The 22,120-nt window shown below is 29.1% G+C and overlaps 2 protein-coding genes across 4 annotated transcripts; one reads left to right on the forward strand and one right to left on the reverse strand.

The window, feature by feature from the left end:
- On the reverse strand, positions 1–2,439 carry LOC113847352 (F-box/FBD/LRR-repeat protein At1g13570-like). Of its 3 annotated transcripts, XM_027476401.1 has the most exons (6): positions 2,294–2,439; positions 2,120–2,173; positions 1,979–2,008; positions 963–1,805; positions 549–704; positions 1–340 (listed from the first exon to the last, which is right to left on the reverse strand). In XM_027476401.1, exons 2-6 carry the CDS (start codon positions 2,120–2,122, stop codon positions 59–61), a joined length of 1,314 nt encoding a protein of 437 aa, XP_027332202.1. In that variant the 5' UTR covers positions 2,123–2,173; positions 2,294–2,439; the 3' UTR covers positions 1–58. The 3 variants fall into 3 exon arrangements, with proteins under 3 accessions (XP_027332202.1, XP_027332204.1, XP_027332203.1); XM_027476403.1 differs by lacking the exon at positions 1,979–2,008 and having other exon boundaries at positions 2,302–2,439; XM_027476402.1 differs by lacking the exon at positions 1,979–2,008.
- Positions 2,440–18,205: 15,766 nt separating this feature from the next.
- Positions 18,206–22,120, forward strand: LOC113874149 (type IV inositol polyphosphate 5-phosphatase 11). The gene is made up of 8 exons (XM_027512370.1): positions 18,206–18,285; positions 18,397–18,556; positions 18,637–18,776; positions 19,510–19,586; positions 19,670–19,795; positions 20,502–20,689; positions 20,815–20,952; positions 21,947–22,120. Exons 1-8 carry the CDS (start codon positions 18,263–18,265, stop codon positions 22,118–22,120), a joined length of 1,026 nt encoding a protein of 341 aa, XP_027368171.1. The 5' UTR covers positions 18,206–18,262.

Genomic DNA, 22,120 nt, shown 5'->3' on the forward strand with positions numbered 1-22,120 from the left:
CTCACCACATGAAGAAAATAAAATGATAATATATACGTTTAAGAATTCAATTAAAGCATTAAGAAGGTTCCACGTAAATAATTTCAGCTCGTCCCGAGGATCTCCTAAACCGCAACAGTTCTTTCATCAACTCTGATCCAACACTTGAACCAGGCTTCACAGTCATCCTTTCTAGCTCAGGAGAGTAAATAAGTAGGAAGCTGATAAAATCTAACTCGGGTTGGATACCAGAGATACCATCTATCCTCACATATCGCAGTTGCATGACTGAACAAGTCAAATAGACATCTTCCCAACAATAGTTGTCTGTTGACAGAACAGTTTGCTCCTCAGGTCGACCCTACATGCAATCATAATTCACGAGTGTAACAATCTTAGAAACTCCCAAGACTATTATCAAGAACTTATAGAAACCACACCAATACCCAAAACTAAACTACTTCAAAAGTTATAGTCCTTAAAGCTTTAAAGAAATAACAAAACCAGTACATGCAACCATAAATCAGTAAGCAAAGGCAAGTCACACTAAACTTATAACGAGTACTTACCAATATTTCTAGTTCTTGTAGATTAGGTGAGTTTCGTAAAAGGCAAAGAGCAGCTGAAATTTCCTTCGAATCATTGAAGTTTATTCTTATGGAAAGATAACTTAGATCAGCGCATTCACGCGGAAGATTTATTGGCACAACTCCCACTGCTAAATACTGGAGCAGAACCAAGAAACAAAACAATGGCTCAAATCAGTACATAATGTATTTAATACTAACACACCAATAGTAGATTGCAAATGAGCTTAGCTCATTCAGAATTTGTTGCAAGCAAAAAAGAAACAGTATTAGGGCATTCCTATAGTCTAAATCAACATTCAAATGCTCAAGAAATTGACAGATATTATTCACAGAATTCACAGAAATAGATGAATGAATTGGTTTGGCAATGTGATGCTGCTATCAGCATCGTACCTTTAAAAAATAGCTTTGAACCTCTAGCCTTTGCACGTGTGGCAGATGATAAAAAAATTTGAGCAAATTGCTTGAACCAACATGCAATCTACTATGGTTGATTTCAAAGTTCAAATACAAACCAATAGATACCACAGCTAATTGGGAAGTGTTCTTAAAGCTAACATCCTCAAATCTACCTCCAATGTCAAAAAACAGGAGATTCGGTGCATCAATATTAAGTTGAGTGAAACCATCAAAGTTCATCAAAGTCAACCGTTCAAGCTGAGGGCAGTTGGATATCAAATTTTCAAAAACATCTTGAGCCAAGGTAACATGTTGCAGATCAAGACTCTTCAAGTTCCTAAAGCCTCGAAAATTAGATGGAGGTTTAAGCCAACAATTGAATAATTCTAAATGAGTCAAACTTTGACAAGAAAATAAGTACGAGGGTATCTTATAGCGTTGCCCTTTCCAGATTTCCAGCACAAACTCTTTAATAGACCTTCTGCATAGATGGCTAGTCCAACGATCAATATCAGTCACACCAATGAGATCACGATGTGAGAGCTTGAACTTGTTGATTTCCCCAAAATGAAGTAAAAGTACATGATCAATAGCTCTCAAAAGCTTGTTCTTGATAATTGTAAGGTCCTGAGAAGCTACAGGGACACATTGGTTGTCAAACACAAGATTCGGTTGCGTGGCCCATTTGTACCTCCATTTGCTTGATAAAACACTTGTTCTCACCGCTTCCCTAATCGACACATACGACAGAATATGATCTACTACATGATCTGGTAAACAACTAATTCTGTCTGGCTCCACATCTGTTAGGCAAGGAGACTGGGATTGTTCCTTTCCCTATTGTCAAATTCAAACGCAGGAAACAAATAACAAACTAGGTTACCATATATGTATATAGGAAATTTCCACCAAAACCTTAAACAACTTGTTAATGTAACTTCATTGAACAAAAACAGCACGATGATCATTTACTGAATAAAAAAAAAATAATAACAGTGTAACTTAATTACAAGCTGGAAGCACATTTTCTTGGAGGATGCCTATAGAAGTAAAATAATCACACGCAAAACCATCTTATGTTAGTAAATGCCTAAGAAAGATTCAATCACACACAATGAAAATCCGAAATTCAGAAGACTCTGAGAAGTTACCATATCAAGCTATGAAGTAATCCAGGGATAGCACGTAATCTCTGAAAGCGATTGCTACAGAAAAATAAAAAAAACAAAAATCTTCAATTCAATAATCAGATTATCAATAATTAAATAGTGAAAGGGGAAAAAATACAAATTGACGGAGCATTGGAATGATTGAGAAGTACTGACAGTAAAACCTATGTGAATCAAACACAGAACAATGGAGAAAGAAGATTCGGAATCGGAACAACCTCGTAACGAAACAAACTGGAATGACTAAAAGACAAGGGTTAGATCCGCGGGTTTAAAACGTTGGAAGATGAAGAGAAAGCTTGGTAGGGACAGGGTTTTTCTTTTTTCGCCGATAAATCGTAAACAGACCTCGCGGTTTTATTCATTATTTCGTTTTTCGGTAGATGGATTTTAATTTTAATTTTAAATTTAAATAATTTATTTAAAAATTAAAAGTATATTACACAGTTATATTTAACAGAGAGAATGCTAAATATTTTTATTATTAATAATAAATATTAATTATAATAAATAAAATTAAAATTAAAATTAAAAGCTAATTATTTAAATTAAGATACATAATATTCTTTTACTAATTTTCCGTGTCAAAGTTTAAACTTTAAATTAAAATTATAATAATATTAAAATTCAATCCATTTTAAATTTAAAGATATATTCAACTTGATATAACATATCTAGATTAAAAATTCAACTGGATATGGTATACAAATTTTTATTGAATCTCCTTATATATGCATTAATTTTTTTTAATTAACTTTAATTTGAAATTAAATAAAAAATATGTAAAAATAATAAAATAAAAAATAAAAAATAAAAAGTAAAATTTAAAATTCTTTTAATTTAAAAATAAAATTTATGATACAACTTAAATAAGAGTTATGACTTTAATTACTTTTTTCCCTTTAAACATGATATTTTGACAACTAACGTGTTGACATAGTTTAAGGTAATGTTTGTTTATTTATATTTCAAAATAGTGTTTAACTTATACTCTTTAATTTTTTATTATCTAGTTTTTTATATGTATTTTAAATTTTAAATAATTTATCTAAATATTTAAAATATATTACACAACTATTTTTACTAAAGAGGATGTTAATTTTTATTATTATTGATAAAAAATATTTTATTGTATTAAATGAAATTCAATAAAAAAGTTATAAAACTGAATTATTAAAATAAAAAATATCATTTTTTATATGATGTGTCAAATTTTAAAATTTGAATTAAGGTAATAGTAATATTAAATCTATTTTAAAAATAAAGACTTGATACAACATATCAATATTAAAAGTTCAATTTATACTATATCCATAATTTTACATACATTAAAAAAATTAAAAAATTAATATTAATTTTAATTTAAAATTAATGTTACAAACAATACTCAGAAGAATAAAAATTTAAAAATAAAATTATCTGTTAAAATCAAATATTATTTAATATTTTTATCATTGAATATAAGTGGATTAACGAGATGAATTTTTTAAAATAAAAAACTATTAATATATATATATATATATAATCTTTTATTAATATAGTTAAATTTTAGAATTTAAAATTATATTATATTAATTTTATGAGTTAGTCATTTAAAATATATCTTATTTAAAAAAATATCGTAAAGAGCTGAGTAAACACTTTTTCTCTCTCAAAACTTAAAGATTTGGCTTCTTGCACAAAGAGAGAGAAAAGTATCTCCTATGCTTAGCTAGAGTTTACTTTTCTTCTAGAGTTTCCTTGCATGTTCAACATTGTTGTGCCTCTAATGACTATCAAGCAAATATAAGAAGGCTTCTAACTTAGAAATAACTGTTGATCTAAAGGGTCTAGGATAAAGTGCCTTAAAATAAAGAAATGTTCATCATAAGAGGAAGATTTGATGAACTGAAACAAAAATGAAAAAAAAATAAAAATGTAAAAGTGAGTTCTAAATCTTCTATTATGGAGTTGAAAGAGGTTATGCAAGAGGAAATTTCTAAAGAATGTCACGATACCTAGATGTTTTCTGTAACATCCTCTCTTTTTTTAATTGATTATTTTTATTAATTATGTGTGATTGACATTTTAATTTGACAAGCCTTTAAAAATAACCTGCTGCAGAGTGTCTAGCTCAAGTAAGACATGTCTCGCTCAAGCGAGATTAAGCATTATGGACCAAGAGATCGTAGAGCATTCTTGCTTAGGCGAGATAGGATAGAGTCACTCCAACTCTCCTTTTGCCTAGGTGAGAAGTGATCTCTCTCAAGTGAGAAATGATCTCGTCCAAGTGAAGTGGAGCTTGTTAAGCGATCTCGCAGAAAAAAATTGGATAGTTCTCTAGACCTATTGACTCTCACTCAGGCGATAATATCAAAAAACCTAAAAAACTACTGTCTGATGTTTTTGTCCAAGCAAGACATGTCTCACTTGCTCAAGCGAGAATTAGCCCGCTTATATGAGAGCGCGCTAATTTATTCCTTTTTCAGCCTGAAAGCTTGCATTGCAATCCAAGTTACCTTTTTCTCTAATTTATCTCTAAACTCTCACCTCTTTTCCCTGGAGAAACTTCTTTCAAACCCTGATCATTCCTTGAATCCGAACTTAGATGTTCAATCCAATCAACTCCAAGTAAGTTCCTCAGAGTTTAATTCTCTAAACTTATTTTGATTTCTCTATTTTTCTCTCTTCTTAGATGTGCTCTATTTTGTATAATATGTAGGAAGAGCTCTGTCATTTGAAAGATATTCTTTATAAATTTCTTCTTAAACTTCATTCTCAAGCTAAGGAGAGCTTATTCCATCATTAGAACATAACAAATATTTTATACTCATAAGAGTACTATTGTGTATTTCTTGCCTATAAATATATGAATGAATAATATTTAATTATTGTGAAAGGTTGGTGGTATATATTTGGTTGATTGAGATGTTTGTATTGTATTTTTGTGGAATATGTGATAAGAACTTAGTTTGGAAATATCTTGAGCAAGTATGAACTTTTAGTTGAATGAGACTTGACTGTGGTGAAAGATTAATAATGTATGTTCTAGATGATTTTGAAAGTTTATAATATATTAAAACCTATGTGTTGTTAACTTAGTCTGGAAGTACTTTACTAAGTACAATATTTTAGCTAAATAATGAGATTGATGTGAAAAGGAGTATGGGATGAATACAAAGTGATGAAAAGAATTAAGTGTAAATAGTTACAAAAATATACTAGGGTATAAAATTCAGAGATGATGAGAAATCTAGGAGAAATGTAGGGTGATGAGCGACATTTGTATATGTGTACATATTTTTTCTGAGAGCAAATGCGTCACATGACTTCACACTTGTTTCCTGACTAGACTTCTGACTATACCTTTGTTAAAGAGCTCGTTATTGTATACGTTGAATCTGTGTGTATGGGCTAACCGACAGTTATTTACCTATTTGTGTAAGACCTTACAAAGTGCTGAAGACATCGAATATCTATGATCATAGTGCATAAAAAGTGTGTAATTGAGGAAAAATGAGTGTACTGGTGTTGTGATTAAGTATGTTTACAGTATGGAAATTACTGATGTATGTCTTTCTGTATTTAATGTGATACGATTTTTCTTTGAATTCTGAATTAAGTTTATGTTATAATAATTGATAATGTAATTGCATTATATTTAATGGTAAGATAAGTACTCATCCTTACTAAACATTTCAGGGAACAAGGATGACACATGCTAAAATGGATTAAATCAAAGGGCATTACTTAAATACTATTGCATGTACATGCAAAGAAATGATAAAAAGAACTTTATTTGCCAGAGAATTGGGCATTCTTATCATAATGCATGATTACTTAACAGGGGGATTCATTGCAAATACTGGCTTAGCTCATTTTTGCTGGGATAATGGTCTCCTTCTTCATATCCATCGTGCAATGCATATAGTTATTGATAGGCAATAGAATCATGGTATGCACTTTCGTGTGCTAGCTAAAGTGATACGTTTGTCTGGTGGAGATCATATTCACACTGGTACTGTAGTAGGTAAACTTGAAGGGGAGAGGGAGATCACTTTAGATTTTGTTGATTTGTTACGTGATGATTTTATTGAAAAAGATCGAAGTTGTGGTATTTATTTCACTCAGTATTAGGTTTCTTTACTTGATGTTCTATCTTTTGCTTCAGGAGGTATTCACGTTTGGCATATGCCTGCTCTGATTGAAATCTTTGGAGATGATTCTGTACTCCAATTTCGCGAAGAAACTCTAAGACATCCTTAGGAAAATGGACTTGGTGCCTCACCCATGAGTAAATATTTTGTAGTAGTCTCATTAAACCATACACCTTTCTTGGTATATCTAGATAGTAGATAGGAGCATCAACTGAAACATTCTAGAGTTACAAAGATAGTTATTAAATCGTTAGTGCCGCATAAAATTCTTCCTAGTGCAGTTGTTAATACGAATAATAAAAACTTTGTTATATCTGTTTCTGTACATTCAATGTACTTTACGAGTAAGAATACATATAATTGAACATAGTAAAATAAGAAATTGAAATATTTCTTGAAATTGTTTGTTTGGAAATTTTTCGAATCATAAGTTCTTCACTTCATCGGAACAATAGCGCCGTTATGCTGATTCGTAAACTTGTTGAAGAGATAAAATAGAATCAAGATATTTCTTTTTGATCAAAGGTTGAATCGATCATCAGAAGAAGAATGAGGCCAAAAATTAGAATACATTCTTTAAATAAAAATTAATATTTAGGGAGAAAATGACCTCTTCAAAATATTGAATCTGAATAATGATTTTTTTAAAGTAAAATTTAGTAATATGGATGATTATAAATGCACTTTTTGAGGGACTTTGGCTTATTCTTGATCACTACTTCTTGGTTAAATATGAAGGCCTCTATTTAGGCCTAAAGACCATAATCTTAGAAAAATTGTTACTTAGGTGCACATTACTGATTTACTTATAAAATTATACAATAAAAAATTCATATGACAAGTATGAGCTTGCCTAAAATCAATGTCAAAAATTGATCTCCATACTTCTCCGTTGTTTAAAGGTAGATTTACTAGGATTTGTGTTAAATTAGATTCAAGAAAAAAATTTATCCATTCCTTTAAGTATTTAGGCCATGAGTTTAGAGTGAATATAAAGGTCTTCACCTTATGATGAAAATCAAAGAAGGTCTATTGAAAAAAAAGAAGGTTTGAGGGCATTGGAAGAGCTTCAAGGACTAATGACAAGAGTAAAAACAAAGAAAATAAAATAGGTTGGGACAAGAAGGATAAATTTCAAAACTATAGTTTTGAATCTTCCTATCAATGAAAAGAAATCTTAGATAAGGTCATCCATAATGATAAAAAAAATCCTTTGTTTAATACATAGGATGCCAAAGGAATTTAGCAAAGACAGTTTTATCAAATATTTGCTCGATATGAACCTGGTTAGCCACTAGCAAGATCTGGACACCAAAGTCATTAAGCCTTTTGATAGGCCTCCTAATATTAATCTTTCTATGGATATAAATGTTTCAAATAACATAGTTAAGTCAAATAAAGTAATTTCTAACTCTTTTACAAAAGCTTAGCATAAGGAAGCTATTGGGCTCAATTCCTAACATTTTCCGAATGCTTATAATCTTTCCTTCTAAATTTCTTATTAACTATTTTATCTAGAATTGTAGTAGGATAAGGGATAAGACTTTCTCAAAATTAGTTAATGATTTAATTATTATTTACAAATTAAATTTTATTGTTATATTTGAGCCTAGGGTTTGTATGGAAAAAGCTAACATGATAATTAGGAAAATTAATCTAGATGTGAATGAAAGAGTATATGCCATTAGGTTTTCAAGTGATATTTAGTGCCTTTAGAATACTAGTATTGTCAAAGTTTCTATTGTGTTAAAAACTATATATGTTATTCATTTGAAAAATAAGTAATTTTGCTTAGTGACTGAATTTTATCTTTTATTTATGTTAGTATCTAGGAATACTTAAGAGTTAAGTGCTGGAAGGAATTGGTTGCTTTCAGTTCTTCCACTAACCTTCCTTGGCGCTTAGCTGAAGATTTCAATTTTGTTCTTTTAGAATCAGAGAAACTTAGAGGTAAACTTGATCCTTTCTACCTTTATTCATACTAGGAAGTTTGCTGATTGTCTATTCTAATGTGATTTTCAAGATTTCAGGTGCAAGGGTAACCTTTTTACTTGGCACAGAGGAAATTAAAAAAGAAAGGCTAAGTAAAGTAATTGTTAATAAGCCTTTAAGACTATCTTTTTATCGTAGCTTTATCATCCATATTCTTATGTTAAAAGTCAAATCATGTTGGCCTCTACCTTTAAATTTCTAGCTTTCTGAGTCACTCATAGTGATTTCCATACTTGAGTCCAAAATTCTTAGTTGAATTCTAGTCCTTGGCTATAAAATGTGAACAGATTTAGGGTCAATTTTTTGATTGGAATAAAAAAACTTTTGGTAATATTTAAAAAAGGTATATTTTCATAAACTTGAAGGAATTTCTTGTAAATTAGCTAATGGTGACAATCCTTTTTTTTAAATAATTTTTATGAATACTGAAAGATTATCAACTTCTTTTAGACCAAGAAGAATCTTTTTTGTATCATCATTATAGGATTAACTAGATAAACTTAAGTGATAAGAAAACTAAGTTTCTTTTTTCTTTTTCATAAAGTTTCCACTTTTTATAAAAAGAAAAATCTTTTTAATGCTCTTGAAGATAAGAAGGGCATTTGGGAATATAATTCATCTAAAATAAAGCTTATTGTTCTTAATCACTTTAAGAATATTTACTACAATTTTACTCCTAATAATTTTATTCTTTATAGCCAAAATTCTTTCCTTTTCCTTATGATTTCTAATAAAATTTTGTTTAACTACTCTGTCACTTATAGAGGTTAAAACCTCTGCTTATTTAACTTATGATTTCAAGTTTCTTGGCCCAGATGGGTTTCATGCTTTATTTTTCAAAAATTAATATAGTATCTTGACTCCTTTTATATTTAAATTTGTTCGAGACATATTTAAAAATCATGTTCTTATTTTTAAAGTTGATGCAATCAATTTTTCTCATATTTTGAAATTTGAGAATCTTAAGTCCATTATCAATTTTAGATCAATCTCTTTATATAATATTAGTTACAAAATTGTTACTAAACTGATAGCTAATAAGCTCAGAGACTTCAGCCCTACCTAATTTCTGTCAATCAAAGTAGTTTTATTCCTAGTGGACATGAAATAGATAACTCAGTTGTCCTATAGGATTTACTGCTTTTTTTCCTAGATTGAAAGGTAAAAGTGGTTATATGATATTAAGATTATATTTAGAAAAAGCCTATGATAGACTTAGATAGAACTTCATTATTGATACATTTTTCAAAGCTGGTCTAAATTTTGAATTTGTGAATCTTATTCATCATTGCATTTCCTCTCCTTCTATGCACTTAAACTGGAATAATAATATCTCTAGTAATTTCAGACCTTCTAGAGGGATCCAACAAAGGAATCCCCTTTCTCCTTACATATTTGTCATGTGTATTAAAAGACTAGCTCATTTAATTAAAGATAGATGTTGCAAACAAGACCATGACAGAAAAAATATGAAAAATGAGAAATCAGAAATGGAAAAGAGGAAAAAAGAGATTAAATGAGTTATCACTAGGATTCTTGAAAAATATTAAAAAACTTAAAAAAAGTAGTTTGTTAACTATATCCAAGTTTAGGAGTCTAATTACGCATAGAGAAGATATTAACACCCACGATGTCTATAAAAACTGTTATCCTAAATTGTGCAAAATTTAAAATTTTATTTCATTCTTATGTTTGATATTTTATTTAGTTGTTTTTAGATTGAGGGAAACAAATTAGGTTTTGAAATAATTAGACTCGACAAATTTTGATCCTTGCTCCTACATATTCCCCTATACAATGACTTGCTATACTGAAATTTGATTAATAATAGTTTTTTTCCATTAAAGCTACTTATTCAGCTGATTGCTAAATCTTACATTTTTACTAATTCTCCTCAAGATATTTTTAAGTTAGTCTAGAGGTGTAAAGGTGTTCCCCAAATTAACTTTTTTTTACGAAAAGTCTTTTATTGTAAGTTATTAACTAATGGAGAAAGACTTAAGAGAAAGCTCTTTGTGATTGAGTTTTTTTTTTTTTACTTTTGTTGTAGGAAGAACTCTAAAAACCTCTCAAAAATTATTAAAGATCAATTTTCAAGTGAAATTGATTCCTCCAAGCTCTAGTCAGTTGAAATTGAATGTAGATGATGCACTTTCTCTCATTAATGGAACTGTTGCTTATGAAGGACTTACCAATTTATAGCTTGATTCTATGGAAGACTTGAGTCTTGCTCCCTTCTTATTGTTGAATTATGGGGCATCTACTTGGGGGATGCATTTGGTTCTACAAAAGAGTTTTTTAAGTTATTTGAATTGAAAGTGATTTTAAGGTTGCCCTTTCTTTGATTTTAATATTTCAAATTTGTACCAATCCTTTGTTTTCTTTAATTTATGGTGTTTAGGGACTTGTTGAAATATGTCAAATTTATTAGGTTTTCCCACATTTATAGTGAAGTTAACCAGTATACTAATAAGTTAGGTAAAATAAGCTTAAAGGAACTTGTGCCTTATTCTCATATTGAGGAGGCTCTTTTCTTTTTGTATCTCTATTTAGGTATTAATGTCATTCGCAGTTGGACTCTTAGAGAAGTTTCTTAACTTTGTTTATTTTTATAGGCTTTTAGCCCCTTTGATTAGCAAAATAAAATAATATATTCAATTTAATATATATATATATATATATATATATATATATATATCAACATATAAATCAAATAACTTTGAAGTTAAAATTAAGAAACAATATTTACAAATAATAAAAGAAAAAAATAAATATTAAATACAATAGAACTCGTGTAAATTAATATAGATTTGAAAAAAATTAAAAATACTTTCCTTAAGAATATATAATTAAATTTATAATGTAGAAGTAGATTCAAGAAAAAAAAATTCTAATTGTTATTTTTCTTCTTCTTTTAAACGTGATATTTTGACAAATATTGATGTTGACATAATTTGTTACGGTGACATTTGTTTAAAATATGTTATATTTTAAAGTAATGATTTTAACATTCTATTATTAAGAATATTATTATTATAAATTAAAAATATATATTCTTTTAAAAAATTATACAATCATATAAATTATGCATTCTTGAATTGTGAAAGAAATATATTATTAATTATTTAATGCTTGTAAGATGTAATTATTTATTTTGTACAATAGAACTAAGTTGCAGAAGAACTAATTCACTGACAAAATTTACAAGTGGCACCAAACACTTGTTTAACTAACCAACCAGATAAAACTATTAGTTTCATCAAGAATTAAAGAAAAACACATGATAGAATCTTTCATGATAATTGTTAGCCGTTGACACATGTATTTAATAGTTATAATTATCGATGTGACATATTTTATGTTTATATTTATAGTTTTATTTTAGTTTATAAACACTTTTAATATGCTTTATTTTTAAAATTTTTACTATTTTCTACTTATTGGAATAAATTAGGCCTATTACAAATAAATACTTTAATTTTGTATTTTTGATAATTCTGACCTTTGATTACTCTTTCAGCCATAACTTTTTCTACATATATCATTTTTAGCTGATTTTAGTTGTATTGGATTCTACACATCTAAGGCTTCAAAATGCATATATGGATTGTTGGATTTGGAGTTGATTTCAATTTTTTATGATTTTTTTAAGTTGAGTCAGATTTGTTAAATATTGTTACGAGATTACATTTGGAGCCTTTGTTATTAGGTAATAATATTTGGGCTTGTAGTTATAATTAAGAGCCAAATTTTGGTCATTTAGTTTACCCTAGTTAGAGCTTATAAATAGACTAACAAGGTTCTAATTTAGGGGATGTGATTAAACACTTTAAGATTTTGGGACTTAGCTGAAATAAGAATCCTTGTTTTTACTTTTTCTCAAACTTTCTTATTCTTTTCTCATTCTTGCGTGGGTTAAGTGCTTCGATGGAAGACTAAACCTCTCGTTCAATATACGGAATCCAAACGCTGTAATTTTTACTTGAATTCTACGCTAAATTGCTTCAAATTTGTGCTCTTTTTCTTTTTAATATCAGAATTGTGTATTGCGATTGTGATTAAATTTTTTATTGTTAGAATTCAAATTAGGACTCATTGATGCTTTAATTTGATAATTATTGCAGATTAGGTTAAATGATTATTTGATTTAATTCATAACTCTGTTCAATTAGGTTATTCGATTGAATTAATAATTAAATTAGGTGATTGTTCAAATGAGGATTTAAATCTTTAAATATTGTGATAGCTAGAGTTACATGCATTTGATATTCTCTGGATTAATGTTTCTTAATTCACTTTTACTCAATTTTTTCTGTTCGTAATCTAATTTGATTAATTTGTAATTTTTAAAACCCTAAAAACTTTATTTGCATTTTTTAAAAGAAAACCTAAAATTGAATTTGACTGAGAATGTGTCTTTGTGAAACGACTTAGGTTTGACTCTACATTATAAATTTTTAAGAAAACTTAGTTATTTTGATAGCAACTCGACATCATCTATCAATGCTCATGCGCACCTATTGTTGAATTGAATGGATTTTTACACTAATTAACATGTTAATTATTGTAGATGAACATGCGTGAAGATTCGAAGGACTTATGGACATTTTGGGGGCTATTTCAAGAGAATTAGGCCAATTAAAGATAATGCACACCTAATCCTCAATTATCAGCATGCCTATGCCTTGTTAGCATGCACGACCATGCTGCGAACATGCACCAGAGAAACTAGCAGCACCCACGCAAGAGGAGCCTACAGCACTAGAGGGGTAGCCAACACCACCACCAGCTGTCGCAGATAAGGATGAAGAGTTCCATGATGCACACATGGAACCTTCTTTGCCACCTGCGCTTGCTTACCCATATTGGCAACAACTACAACAACATTTTGACCAGTATGGACCATTATGAGACCCAGGTGGCCGAGTATTCAACCTTGATCCATTAGCGCCTCGACCAGCCAGACTTCCAGATTGTAGACCTCCTCCGCATGTTCCAGCACCACTTCCCCCTCCCTATTGATTTACTACTTTTATCATTCATTGTCTTTTTTGTTATTATTATTATTATTATTATTATTCTTATTTTGACTATCTAGTTATCTATTTCTCCCCTTGTGTTTGAACTCCACTTTTATATTATTCATGTCGTTTATATACTTGTCTAATGTATTGTTTTGACGTGCTCAGTATCAATAAAAAATCGCTCATGCAGCGGTACAACACAATTTCAGTCACGAGCATACTCAACCCAATCCATTAGGCAATTTCTTTCCTTTCTCCTTATTTTCTCTTTTGTTTTTCTTTGTTTTATTTTTCACATTGAGGACAATGTTGATTTCTAAGTATAAAGAGGTTAGTACTAATGGATTGAATTGCATACCTCTAAGTAAAACGTCTATTGTCTTTTTAGATAATTTTAAACTTTTTTCCAACCAAGAAATCATTTAAAAAAAAAAAACAGAACTGAGTGATTTTGATTGAATCTAAAGCTTTAAAAGAGAATGATAATTATTTGAGCTCCTTGCTTGTCTAGTTCACACTATACTTACTCTCACATATGTGAGTTTTTGATCCTTTTATGGTACACTTGTATACCCTATTATTTGATGGATTGTGTGATTTTCTCCATAGGACTTTGACTCTAGAACTTGACTCGTAACCAGTTTGAGACTACTTTGATTGTTTGCATGTTTTAATATGATTGAAACAAATTAGGACTGTTTTATTCTTGACTTTCAACCTTTTTGAATTCACTTAGTTGCCCACTTTAAGCCTGATTGATATTTCTTGGCCCCTTGCATTGAATAAATTATTTGTGACATTAAGTTATGATTGGAGCATTTATAGTGAATTATTAAGATGCAGAAAATTTTCAAATATAAATATGTCTTTGCTCTCCCCTAAACATGTGATAAGAAATAAAAAATAAAAGAAAAAAGAAATAGTATGGGCCACAAAACAAATGAGAGGAAAAGAGAAATAAGAGACTGCATAAATGTGAAACTATTTGCAAAAAGTTCAATTATAAACTTAGGGATTGTATTATGATGATCATTCCCTTTTGCTTATCCTTTCTTTTCATATATCTCTCCCATGTGTTAAGCCCTTGACCCCATTATAATCCAAAAAAAGACCTCATAATTTTTTCTAGCATTCAAATCTATACAGTGAAAAATTGGTTTGTTGTCAAGCATATGGTAGTAAATTTTCTTTGGATAAACCAAGTGATAATTCTATGTCCCATAAACACTTTGAGAGAAAAGCAAAGAGAGTACCTCAGTTGGTGTGCAAACAGTAAGATCAAGGAGCATAGGAGTTTAATTGAGTATCCCTTTGATTGCTCAGATTCAATGATTTCTATTTAGATTCTTTTCACTCTTCCTTGAAAAAAGTATTTTGGGATGCAAAGTTTATAAATTATCTGCTTATGATTTTGTCATGACCTTTTGCTTGAGGGCAAGCAAAACCTAAGTATGAGGAGATTGATAATTCTGTATTCTAACACATTTTTTCAACATGCTCATAAGCACTTATTGTTGAATTGAATAAATTTTTACACTAATTACCCTGTTAATTATTGTAGATGAACATGTGTGAAGATTCAAAGGACTTATTGATATTTTGGGCCTAATTTCAAGAGAATTAGGCCAACTAAGAATAAAGCACGCCCAATCCTCAATTATTAGCATGCCCATGCCTTGTTAGCATGCATGGCCATGCTGTGAATATGCACGCCTATGTTTCAAGTATAAGCACGGTTGTGCATTCATCTGACATGGCTATACTCATTTGCGTGAATCACACTTTTAACAAAATTTAGGGTCTTCAAACCTTATTAAAGAAGGCATGAGGGTAGCAACTAAGGAGGCATTTTTTATACTTCACTTTTGAGTTTTGATGTTGACTACCTTATCTTTTCCACACGAGATCTTTGGCATATTTCTAGTGGGACTTGAAGCTTCAAGCAACTTGACTTGAAGAACAGGAACTCCCTTCTAGTTTATTTTTCACCTTTGTTTATAGCTTGTTTACAATTGCTTTAGCTTTCTTCTTCAACATAAGTAGCTAATTCCATAACTAGTGCTACAGGGATTCTCGTTCATGAATTTATGAGGTTTTGATGATTAAATCTAAATTTGATTTATATTTGTGATTAGTGTTTATCCTATTGTGATTGATTGTGTATTGTGAATTGGTCACTCGTAACACAACTCTAATTAATTACATCGTCAGGAGACCATACGTCAATTAGTTAATGGATCTATATGATAAAACAAAACAAAGGATTAGGTGAACCAAACCAATCTTTCTCTTTCAGTCATTATTAGATTAACAGATTCATAGGTTCTTTATGCTTTCTTTAATTGATGTCTTCATTGACCATTGAGATGTTAATTTAGAAAAAAATATTAATAGTGCATGACTATTGGGTATTAATAGTAATTATATGACTGATTGATAATCACAAAGACATTAAATTTAGAACTAATTGAAAAAAAAAACATAAAAAATTGAGTGAGTAAACCCCCAAACTCTAAGTTTCTCTTCTATAATTTCTAATAAGGCATGTGCTGTGATACTTGCTTTGAAATTTGGTGATACTTGTTTTAAATCTTAAATTCTAATATCTGATTTCACATATATTAAATTCAAACATTTAGATAAAGAAATTTTTAGTAGTTAGAGACCAATCCTTGTGAGACAATAATTTTAAAAATTTATTTTAGAATTCTATATTACTTTCAAATAATACTAAAGAATTGATTGAGTTAGAATAAAAGTGAAGAATCTATCTTGGATTGCCCTTCATTATTGCAAGAACTAAAAAACATGTATTTGCATTTCTATAAGACCAGGCTTAAAAGACATCAAAGAGTTGAAAGGAAATTAAGTTCTTATACAGAAGTAATAGCTTAACAATTTTAATTTAGGCATATGTCATATTAAAGATAATGATTAATAATTTGCAATAGGAAAAAAGAGAGAGAGAGTAAAATGCACTTCCTAGTTAATTAGAAAGCGCTTTGTAATTCAATATAATAAAGGTAGATTATGATTTAGAAATTGAGTTTAATTATGATGTAACGTTAATGTAAATTTTTTTATATTATTAATGTGTAGTAAATATATTTTATATTAATTATTTTAAAAATAAATAATTTTTATTGATATGATAATTTATATTAGATAATAGCATAAACAATTATTCTATTAAAATATTTCAAATTAAATTCGTAGAATTTTTTTTAAAAAAATAGCATAGCAATGTGTTTTGAAATATAAATTCTTATCTCAAATTCAACTTTAAATATAATTTAATAATAATGAAATTATAGTAATAGAGTTAAATTATAAAATTAAATTTACATGTTAATAATAATACTTTATTATAAAAAATATTATTTGGTCTTTAAATTTCTCATTTTCTTAAGATTTTTAACATATAAAGATTTTTTAGTTTCAAACTAAAATAAAGTGTGTAAGGAGATAGGGTAAGAGTTAGTTTGGGGAGCATGAGAATGCAAACACTCACCAATAATGAATATGAATTCCGGGTAGTTAGTTGTTTTAATATTTTTGGTCGAAAAATCATCTATTTAAGTAAACATGCCTAAAAATTCTTACTGCAGCTTGTAGTTACTGCAGGATATCCTTTTTCCTCACCTAGCTCGTTACCATCCTTTGATTGGATAGAAATCATATGTTCTTATGTTATGCATGTAACGTTCCTCAGTTCTTTTTCAAAGTATGATACATGGTTGATTTTGTAGAATTTGATAACAAAATCATTTATTTTCTTCTTTATCCCTCTAATTATAAAATAAGCACGAACCAAAAATATAAGAAATAAAAATTAATAAAAAATAGTTCATTTTAATTAGTTTGTAGTATAAAATTTTTATACTAACGAAATATCAATTAAACTTTACTTTTTAATTCATAAATTTATAGTTGAAGCGATAGAAAAAAAGACACTTAATTTAAAAAAATGTTAACTCACACTTTAAAATTAAGTTTAAGCAACTAATAATAATAATATTTATTAAAAACATATTTATCATACTTTTATAATTTTAATATTATAAATATATATATTTTTAAAATTACTATTTTATATACTTAATGACAACTACAAAGATTAACAAAATTTTAAATTTAGTCTTATATTTTTATCCTTGTTATATTTGTCAATTTCACATGACCAACTGAAGTGTAGAAATTATGTTAATTAAGTACCAAAAATGTTAAAAACACATTAATGTGGTAGTGATTTTGTCTTAATCTTCTCAATTGTTTTCCTCGCCTATGATAAATTCTATCCAACTCTAATTTTTCTCATGCCTTATTTTTTATACTTGACATTCTCTTTTCTTTTCTTTTTTTCAATATAAGAACTCATTTTCCAAGTAATAATTTGATAGTTGGTAAATACACTTTATATCAGGAAATATTACGTTGATTATTTTTTATTGACTTTTGCAGGTTTATGAGTTTATCTTAAATAAATTGAGGCAAAAAATAAAAAATTAGCCATATATAGAGGTGAATCAATTTGGGTGCTCCTTTCTATGACATTCCAGTTTCCACAACGTGCGAGTTAGGCAGAGTTGCTTGACGTAAATTGCATGGCATACGTGGATAGTCTAGCCATAGCTGCTCTAATCGAATGGTCCTTTTCAACTTTGTTTTTAACTTCTCTCGATTCTTTGTCAACGAGACTCGACCTAACTCGTGAGAAAAAGAAAACCACATATATGTTCGAAAAGTTTAAATGGTGGACAACTCTAGAATGGTACAGAAGTTCAACGTATTTTGTGATTTGTGGACCCTTATATTATATATATGATCCAAATAAAATCTCCTAAGTCCTTAAATTCAAAATCCCTTCATCTCCCTCTATCTCTAAAGAGCGACTTTTCACTCAAAATCGTTTTTTTAATTCTAAACGCGTTTGGAAAGTTCCTGTTTTTCGTTTTGGCAAATCACGTAACACAATGGGGAACCAACTTTGCAAAGGGTATGAATGATCAATCATATTTATGAGTGGAATTAATCAATTACCCTTATCAGCATTCATTGCCAAATTTCATCATGCCCCATTTAATTTTTTTTTTTCTACAATCTGCAGAGGAAAATTAAGATCTAAGAAAAGACCAATGGGTTTCATTCATCATCAAGCTTCACCCTCTCACATAGGGATAAGAACTGTGGGAGCGGATAAAGTTTGTAACTTCACCACCCATTCAGATCTTTGTATCTCCATAGTAACTTGGAATATGAATGGCCAGGTGCAAACAAGTCATTTAATTCATTCTTTGTGCTAGCAAGAGAAATTAAGCTCACTTCAATTTTGTGATGTTATATATAGGTTTCGCTTGAAGATTTAGCAGAGATGATTGGTAGCAACCGCGAGTTTGATCTTCTAGCTGTTGGCTTGCAAGAGGCTCCTCCATGTCCACGAAACAAAGTTGAAACTCTGCTTTCAGCAGCTCTGGATGAAAGTCATACGTAAGATATTGGCCAAACTATTTGTTTTCGTTCTTTTTGTTTCGGGTTGTTTTTTTTAATCCAAAGATTGAAAATAAAATGCATAAGCTTCAAAATTTATCCAATTGTAGTATGTTGCAAAGAACTATTATTATAACTATAGACATTCATGTTTCTATAATGACAATAATGGTCATGAATTAATACAAAGATCACCCACTAACCTAGCAAGCTACAGACTTCAATCAAGCTATAGCATCATCGATTCTCTTTATCATTTTTCCCACCATGCTTATGAAAAATGTTGTTAACCAATGTCGTGATAATACTTATTAATATTAAAAAAAAAGCTAAAAATATTTAACGAAAAGTTCAACATGTTATATCATCTTGTCTTGACAAGACACAGATATATGGGATAAAATTCAGACCAAATTGTTAACATTATCCTTTCTTAATTATCTCGTAAGTGAAAAAACAAAGGCTACGACTAAGAGTTTTAGCTTTTAGTCAAACGATAATAAGCTCTTTATTAATGTCCACATCCTAGTTAATTAATGGATTAATTAATGTCATATTTAGTATTGTTGGTTTCAACTTAATTACAAATGGCGGGGATAAAAGACCAAGCTCAAATTTTGCATGTCTCTAGTAGTTTTTAATTATTTAAAAAAAACATCTTTTTTTTTTTCGAATTGTGTCTGCCAACTTATTGGAATTTTTCAATTTTTCCTTCATTCCTTCTGAAATGAAGTCTGATAGGTAAAGTTATCATGCAATCTTTGCAGTTGTACCTGTTTGGACCAAAGAATGCCAGATCATTCATTAATGGTGAGATTTTGCGTCAACAATTTATCTTATACATGGTTATTATTTATGTAACCCCTACTAAATGTGATTATTATAATTGTCAGAATTGAAGGTAGACAAACAATCTGTTGGTGGCTGTGGAGGAATAATTGGAAGAAAGAAAGGGGCTGTAGCAATCCGCATTAACTACAAAGGCATAAGAATGGTGTTCATCTCCTGCCACCTCTCTGGTAATAAATTGAGGATCTCCTTGTTATGTACATGAACAACAAATTAATTAAGAGTCTTCTTAATCAAACGCTCTTAACGTATATATTAACTAGTTAAAGAGTAGTAATGCATTTTATTAAATATTTTTAATGATTTTAAAAAATAAATATTGAATGACTTTTATATTTTAATATGTTATTTTTTTAATAAAGAGCTATTTCGTTTTGTTTTACATTTCATCTCCGTAGAGTGTTTATTAGGATAGTTATTAACATTTCCCATTAATTATAACTTATTTTCAATGTTGATAAAAATCATTTGCATACTATTTGTCTCATCCCAATTTCTCTTGATCAATGAGACTTTCAAGCCTTCCTTATAATTATAATCGAATTATACAATGGGCCAAGGATCATGCTAGGAAATTTAGTTGTAACAGTAAAATGAATTAGAATTTTGCTAACTATTACTTTAAAAATATTGGTTAAAATATAATAAACTGATGCTTTTTTTTATTATTAAATATTATAACAAAGAACATTGAAAACTACAAAAGTTAGGGTATTATTAGATTTTTTTAATAAAAAGTATTTTTAATTCTGTAACAAATACTTTTAGAATACTGATTAATAAGACCTTAATTCAATTAAATATTGTAAAAATATACTGTTAGCATTTTTCATTGAATTATATATATACTAAAACTAATTTTCTTATAATTTGCAGCCCATGCTCACAATGTAGAGGAAAGAAACTTACAGTGTAGGCATATATCACATTCCCTCTTCTCCAAGTTCTGGAATCCATATGCTAGACCATCCCATATTACTATTTGGTTAGGAGATCTAAACTACAGGCTTGAAGGGATTGACACTTATCCGGCCAGAAATCTTATAGAGAAAGACCTTCACCGGGTTAGTTCAACAGTATCTTCTCTCCATTATTGGCCTTAACATTTTTCTTTTTTTAACATGTTAGAATGAGTTTTCAACTTAATTTAAATCTCACACGTAATTGCTGAATCATCTTGCTATTTCAGCGGTTGCAAAGCAAAGATCAGCTCTTACATGAAGCAGAGCGAGGACAAATTTTCAATGGTTTCTGTGAGGGAACATTGACTTTCAAGCCAACATATAAGTATAATAAAGGAAGTAGCAACTATGATACAAGTCAAAAGGTAACACTTTTCAATTCCACATCAACACGCCATGCATGGGTGGATTATATGTGATTCATTGTCCTTATAAGATGTGTGCATCTGAAAATAGTTTATATGCTACGTAATTTTTAAATTCAAACAACAACTGGCCTTTTATAGTCAAATATGAGAAGTACACGGAATTTTTTAAGCTGTGTCCGTGTATATGCAGATCTAATTACCAGACATATTTTGGAGCATTCTTTAGTTATAGAAGGACTTTGGTTCATCCCCTGGAGAGGAATATTCAGATCTTGACGTAACATATACTGTATATTTGATTACTTACAAAATATTTATTTTATAATTTTGATACGTTTGGATAATGTATGTTACTGTTTTTCTGATATTTTTCAAACTTTAATTTGAGATAGGTTAGTCTAATATCACATATTAGTGATGAAAATAATATTTTTAACAGTTTTTTTTCCTTGATATCAGGCTATCAGCAGTACTTTTAGTGTTCTTTTAAAACAATACTAAGGATGTAATGCATATTGAGAATTTTTCACACATATATCGTATATATAGCAATTCAATAATTTATAATTATAATATTTGTTTAACTAATCTTTAAAAAATTATACTACCTTAAAATAATAATTCTAATGGTTATATTACATATAGCAAATTACTATTAAAAATTTTGTTGTTACTGAACAGTTCACAAAGGTTTGTTACAATTAATTAAGATGAAATAAAAGTTAAAAATTGAAAAAATTGACAAAACGAGTGGTAATTCCTAATGAAGTTTATATATCCATTCGTGTAACACTTCACTATATAATATGATTTTCTATTGTGTTGGTTACGTAAACTTGCATGCATGATGTATAACTATAAGTGCTTGCTGTTTTAAAACATTAATGCAGATGTATATATAACTTTATTCTAGGTACATGTGTAATTCAAATACGAATCAACAATTAGCTAATCCCTTGCGGTGCGGTACCTGCATTTTGTTTTATTGCAGGTTCGAGTGCCAGCATGGACAGATCGTATATTGTTCAAGATAGAAAACGAAAATAACATTGAAGCAACACTACATTCGTACGAGTCAATGGACGAAATTTACGGTTCTGATCATAAACCAGTAAAGGCACATATCTGCTTAAGACTTTGTCAAATTCCATCAAAACCCCATTAA

This window comes from Abrus precatorius, unplaced genomic scaffold (assembly GCF_003935025.1).
Source record: "Abrus precatorius isolate BTA unplaced genomic scaffold, Abrus_2018 Scaffold8, whole genome shotgun sequence".
Classification (NCBI taxonomy): Eukaryota; Viridiplantae; Streptophyta; class Magnoliopsida; order Fabales; family Fabaceae; genus Abrus; species Abrus precatorius.

Bases quoted from the DNA above. Each gene is read 5' to 3' on its own strand.
- LOC113847352 (XM_027476401.1), bottom strand. The intron at 1,806-1,978 runs GTAATTAAGTTA...ATTTGACAATAG, and splicing joins AGAAAATGTGCTTCCAGCTT to GGAAAGGAACAATCCCAGTC. The intron at 705-962 runs GTACGATGCTGA...GTTCTGCTCCAG, and splicing joins TTCAAAGCTATTTTTTAAAG to TATTTAGCAGTGGGAGTTGT.
- LOC113874149 (XM_027512370.1), top strand. From the start codon at position 18,263: ATGGGGAACCAACTTTGCAAAGG. The intron at 18,557-18,636 runs GTGCAAACAAGT...TGTTATATATAG, and splicing joins CTTGGAATATGAATGGCCAG to GTTTCGCTTGAAGATTTAGC. The intron at 20,690-20,814 runs GTTAGTTCAACA...TTGCTATTTCAG, and splicing joins TAGAGAAAGACCTTCACCGG to CGGTTGCAAAGCAAAGATCA.